The following is a 6,000-nucleotide window of genomic DNA, read 5'->3' on the forward strand; positions in this document are numbered from 1 at the left end:
CAAGCAACCCAACATTTAGGAGATACTAGAATGATGGGGGGGATGGAGATTGTTGGCTAACCTAGCAGGTCAATTAAAAGGACTTCTACTCTTATAGAAGTTGAATTCTTATTGAATTATCCACTTAATTCAATGGTGTCACATCTTCTTGCTTTTATAGCTGTATCCCACCATTCACTAGCCACTGCCAAGACTACCCAGACCATAATATTGTAACAAAGACCAAAGGAACTTTCCATAGTGTTCAGGAGTGAGAGAACCAAAAAACGCAGGCAACCTTGACAGCTACTTTACCTAGCCAACCACAAAGGACAGTACTTAGGAAATAAGAGACATTGTTTTAGTATAATTGATCATTTCACCTCTGATACAGAAAAGTTGGAGTGAAAACACTGTAGCCATTACTTCATTGATTATCACATCGCATAATATGATATAGCTTAAAATAATAAAAATAATTTGAGGGACTAGGATTCTGTGATTCTTTTCTTAAGGCACAATTTTGATGTTGTATAACTCTTTAGATAGAGATCTCAACCATTATTAATTTTCATCTATTATCAATTTTTATTCTCTTATCTGATTTTTGTTTGGGGGGGTCATTCTCATTCATGAGTGCCATTTACGTAACTATTTACCATTGAGCTTGTCTCATGAATGAATAATGAAAGGAAAAGAGGAGTTAAAACTAGCCCTTACTGATAGCTCCTTGTGGGCCAGCCATTTTGCCTGTACTAATGTATTTAATTCAAACAATAACCCTGTAAGGAGATACTGTTATTGTCCTCATTTCACATCTAAGGAATTTTGTCCTTAGAGAGGTTAAGCCATTTGGTCAAGATCACAAAGCCAAGTAGACCACAGAGTCTGGATTTGAAGCTGTGCCTTTTTGATTCTCACCCTTTATACTAAGCTAAAGCTACAATTCCTTGCCAATCTTCAAGCACTGCTCAGTAAGCAGGCTTGGCAGTACCACTGGAAGTTTTTATTCCGGTGACCACTGTCATCTTGATATATGACAATGTGCCTTCCTGGCACTAACAGCTCACTCCTGACCCTTCTTTTGTTTTGCAAGTGCATGGTCATTTGTAAAAAGAATTCTTGATGATATTGATTGACCTCATCTTGCATTTGAAATAGACTCATGTAGCAGAATTTCATAGATGGAACTGATACTCTAGGTCATCTGATTCAAGTCCCTGGTTTGTGTTTGATACCTAAGGCAAAGGAGACATTAAAAGGTAAAGAAAAAAAAGAACACCTCATATTCCTTGGCTTTGACCCAGAAATCTCTCTAATCACATTTTCTTAGGGAATCAGAATTTTTCCTAAAACCACCTTTCATACACTTTTGCATGTCGAGGGAATAGTTGCATGCAATGCTAAAATATGATTTATTACACCTCCCTTATATTGATGGAAGGAAGGAAGGAAATTGCAGAGAACTTCGTGAATATAGATCTGCTTTAGACTGTCTCGCCATGTGTCTGACAGCGCCTGATGAATAGTAGAAGCTCAATAATGAAATGAATGTTATCAGAGACTAGCCTTGACTGTTTGATGAGCTTTCTCAGAGTATCACAACTACCTTAGTAACTTCTGTCAACTGCAATTTCCTGATTTAAAAAAAGAAAAAGACTATGTTGAAAACCACATGCCTTCTGCATGTCTGCCCTTTGATTCTCCCACGTTCATATCATAAAGTCAAATTGCAATTTCATGGTTATTTATTTGGTGATTTGATGATTGCAAAGTTTTCCAAATAATAGATTTACCAAAATACCTGAAATAACAATATTTTTCCTAAAAAGTCAGAATGTATTTAATTTCCCTTTTTTATGTTTATTTCAAGCTCACAGATCTATTTGTTCTTTTCTGTAGCAAAACCCATTTCCTTACGACTAATTTTGAGTTTAATAAGAAGTGTGCTCCAGAGCAGCCCAATAATACTAATTTTAATGCTCCCTACTATATTATAAATTTGAATTTGTATCAATCTTTAGACGTAGATCTCTGTTATTTTGTTCTAGTAAACTGATGGCCTGGGCTTTTTCCTAATTTTTGTCAGAACTCAGCTCTCACTAATTAGTTTCTTTGTGAGAAAGATTTTGCTGCATCTTTTTCCTCATAATGGCAGGACAAAAAAGAAGGCAGAGCCAGCTATAGCCACACTACTTTCTCTGTGACATTTCTAAATGGGACACATATAACTTCCCTATATGTCTTTATCCCCTTCTCAACATGGCTTTTAAACATACATAAAAAGCTCTTTTAAAACAATTAAATAAAATTGCATTTAAACTCTCTAGAGTCAACTTCCTGCTTAACTCCAATTCTGTCTTTCAAGGAAGTATATAAGATGTTATATGCCTTTTTTCTCCCAGCACCTACATTTGAAAAGACACATTTTCCATGCAACTATTAAATTTTCTCTTTCCCCTAACATTGAGCTTACATAGCCGTGATTAGCAGAGTGGGCTGTAGAACCAGGCTGTCATGGGGTCCCAGCTCTGCCGCTTGTTAGCTCTGTGATCTTGGGCAAATGACGTACGCTTTCTGTGCCTCAGTTACTTCATCTGTCAAATGGGAACCAGAATTACACCTCTACCATGGGACTGCTGTGAGGAGGAAGGGAATTTAACAGGTAAAAATCTGTATTCATGCAGAACTGATCACATGTTAGGTGCCTAATCAATGCTCAGCATTATGAAGAACACAGTAAACAAAGACTCATTGAGATTAAGAGTTTAATGATAAGATTTACTTTATAGCTGGTCAAGGTCTTTGCCCCTGAACTAAGGGAATCTACAAGAAATTTCTGGAGTTATAGGAGGAAAAAAATAGCTGTGTAAATAATACACTAAGTAGAAAAGTAATACTAATAATCATCAGCATTTTGAAATTTCAATTCAAGAAGCAATTATTTAGTACCTATGGTATGCAACACAATGGGCATATAGTCATTTAGTACAGAACTATGTACATCTACCTTTCCTCTCAGTTCCCTCCACAGAAAGTTCAGTTCCCAAACCAAGCTTAGTGCCTCAGTTCCTCAGGTAAATAAACATCCACCAATCACGGGCTTAGTGCAAAACACTCTACTATGCCCAGCAAGTATAACTAAAGTGAGAAAATGCAGTCCTGCCCCTGAGTGAGTTTATATATAAGCATCTACTTAATATGGAAGATGAGACAAAAACAGAAATACCCAGAGCAGAAGTTAAAATAAAAGGGCTGCCACCTATTTGCCACATAAGCAAAGATTTGTGCAGGTGTTCAAATGGAAAGTAAGGTTAATTTTATTTTGTGGTCTCCTAAAAATCTTCATGGAGGAAGATGTAACAACCACATGCTTTAAAGAGTAAGTTATGATCCTGACCAAATAGAGACAAAAGACTAGGAATCTCAAGCATTAAAAATTGCATGAAAAGACAATTTCATTATATGGAAACATCAAGTATATGTGTGTTAGAGAAGAATGGAGGGTAAGGCTAGAAAGGTCATTTGGAGTCAAGTTTTGAAAGGCCTTGACTATCAGAGCAAGCATTTAGGAGGCATACAAAAAGTCATCTTCCCGCATCTAATCCTCTCAAAGTGTCCACTGGCAATTATAAAGCCCTTAAGGGACGCCTGGGTGGCTCTGTGGTTGAGCATCAGCCTTTGGCTCAGGCCATGATCTCAGGGTCCTGGGATCAAGTCTCACATCAGGTTCCCCTCGGGGAGCCTGCTTCTCCCTCGGCCTATGTCTCTGCCTCTCTCTTTATGTCTCTCATGAATAAATAAATAAAATCTTTTTTTAAAAAAAAAAAAAGCCCTTAAAATATTGGGGAGGAGGAAAAACACCATTAAAATGAGAGGGCAAACAACAATGTGATATTTTAGTGCTATTTCCTAGATTTATACAGTAGCCGTCATATTGAAAATTCTCTGAATCATATGACCTCTTGATCACAGTTTTGATCAAATGCAGCATTAAGGTTTTTTTAGACTCTGTAAGGATTACAAGATCCTCTGTAATGTAACACTTCCTGGGTCTCTTGTTGTCATTTCTCGTGAAATGAGAACAGTCCCTAAAGGGAGACACCAAACACCTGGGTGATTTCCAGGGAGAATGTGTATCGTGTACAGGAGTAAGCAGGCCTTCCTGGTTCTCTGAGGAGCAGACAACCAGGCTCTGTGACGTTGCTTCTCCCTTTGGTGTTTTCCAGGAGAGGCATGCTGCGGAGGTGCGCAGGAACAAGGAGCTCCAGGTGGAACTGTCTGGCTGAAGCGATGGAGGGTATGGCACGCCCTACCATTAGGAAATCCCCCTGCCTATATTATAATGGATCATGCGATATCAGTATGGGAAATGTATGACATGGTTTAAAAAGAACTCATTATAAAAAACAAAAAACAGAATCAAAAATTAAAAAAAAAATTCAATGCGGTCTCTTTGCAGAATGTTTTGCTTGATGTTTAAAAAATACCTTGGATCTTATTTTGTAAATACTTACATTTTTGTTAAAAAATACAAGTATTGCATTATGCAAGTTATTTCATAATCTTACATGTCCTGTAACAGGCTTTTGATGTCGTGTCTTTCCACTCAAATGAATTTGCTAGGTCTGTTCTGTTTGAAGCCCTCATGTTGAACTCCATTCCCTGCCCTTTTCATTCCAACAGAAAAATGAGGTCAGTAGACAGTCTATGGTGCTAGAAACCCACCATTGCCTAATGACCTAGACGGCTTTGTAATCTCTGAATTTGACTAAGACCATACCTAGGTTACAGGTATTATGATTCCACGCAAACCTCCACATTTGTTCACTCATAATCTACTAACTGCCTAGAAACCACAAAACCAGGCTAAGAAAAGAAAAATACACCAATCATAGCATTTACTTCTGCTTCTACTGGATTATGTGCTACAAATGTGCTTTGGCGTTAGAAAGGGATGGATGAGAAGACAGATCTGAGATCAGTCTGGGTAGAAGCAGAAAGCTGAACCTTTTAAAACTGCTGAACACAGATCCAAATCCACATGGTTCAAGCAGCCGTGAAATCGCTCTTCATGAAGTGGGCTTAATTCTCTAGTTTAAGTTCTTTTGATGGAATGAATTAATTAATGTGTCAGGTGGCTTATTTGTGGATGCCATGATTGATGATGTTCATTTTAAGCTCTTACCTATAGTACAAGTACATGATGCTACTGAATATTTTTCCACTTGGAAACTGTGAGCTGGTTGTTGCATTAAAACACACGTACAAACAAGATCAAAAACACTGCGGACTTTCACTCAAGCTGGTCTTTCTTCCCCAGTGTGAGGCAATCCTGCCTATTAAAATAAAAAGAAATTACTCCATCTGTGAGGGCTGATACAGCTAAGGGGGGTAGGCAGGGCGTTTGTGCCAACTAAGAATCACCAGACACCCACCATAAGTACCTATCGCAGTTTTGAAGTCGTTTCTCCCCCAAATCCCAACTCCTGAAGGTTGCTGCCTGCATATTTACTCTTCATTAGTGCTATTTTCCTGTATGTCATTGTGAGCAAGCTGTGATTAATAAAGAATTGGAGTTCTGTGAACTAATAAAGGTGCCGTCTGTTCTCTTGCCCCTTCATGGACCCGACCCCGGAGTTCAGATTTTTAAAGGGTGCCCATTGGATTAGCCAATCTCCTAAGCAAAGAGACAATAATTAGAGTTTGAAGGAAACCAGTGCCCTGCTGATTCACTTCCCTTCTGCAACAGCAGGCGGCATCTCTTTTCTCTCTCCTTCTGACAGGCCAGCACGGCAGGAGAGGTCTTCAATCTGTTCCCCTTAAAAGCATTCAAGACTGAAGGAGATAACCATAGGTTCGGACTAATAATTCGGAGAAAGAGACCCCCTTTCAGAGCACTTGGAAGGTTCCTGGCACACCTCACACTCTCCCATGTGGCCACAGAACGCCTTTGCCAGCCTGTTAAATGTGATTGCCCTGCCATACTGCTGAATCTTGCGCTGCCGATAAGCACACTGC

General features: G+C 38.8%; 1 protein-coding gene across 1 annotated transcript in view; it reads left to right on the forward strand.

Annotated features, from left to right (window-relative positions):
* Positions 1-5,575, forward strand: part of STMN2 (stathmin 2) — a 49,816-nt gene extending 44,241 nt beyond the window's left edge. The window contains exon 5 of the mRNA XM_038579579.1: positions 4,209-5,575. Within this exon, the coding sequence (XP_038435507.1) occupies positions 4,209-4,268 (60 nt within the window). The 3' untranslated portion in view covers positions 4,269-5,575. The remainder of the gene's footprint in view (positions 1-4,208) is intronic.
* Positions 5,576-6,000: the final 425 nt, after the last annotated feature.

The sequence above is a fragment of the Canis lupus genome, chromosome 29 (assembly GCF_011100685.1).
Source record: "Canis lupus familiaris isolate Mischka breed German Shepherd chromosome 29, alternate assembly UU_Cfam_GSD_1.0, whole genome shotgun sequence".
Lineage (NCBI taxonomy): Eukaryota > Metazoa > Chordata > Mammalia > Carnivora > Canidae > Canis > Canis lupus.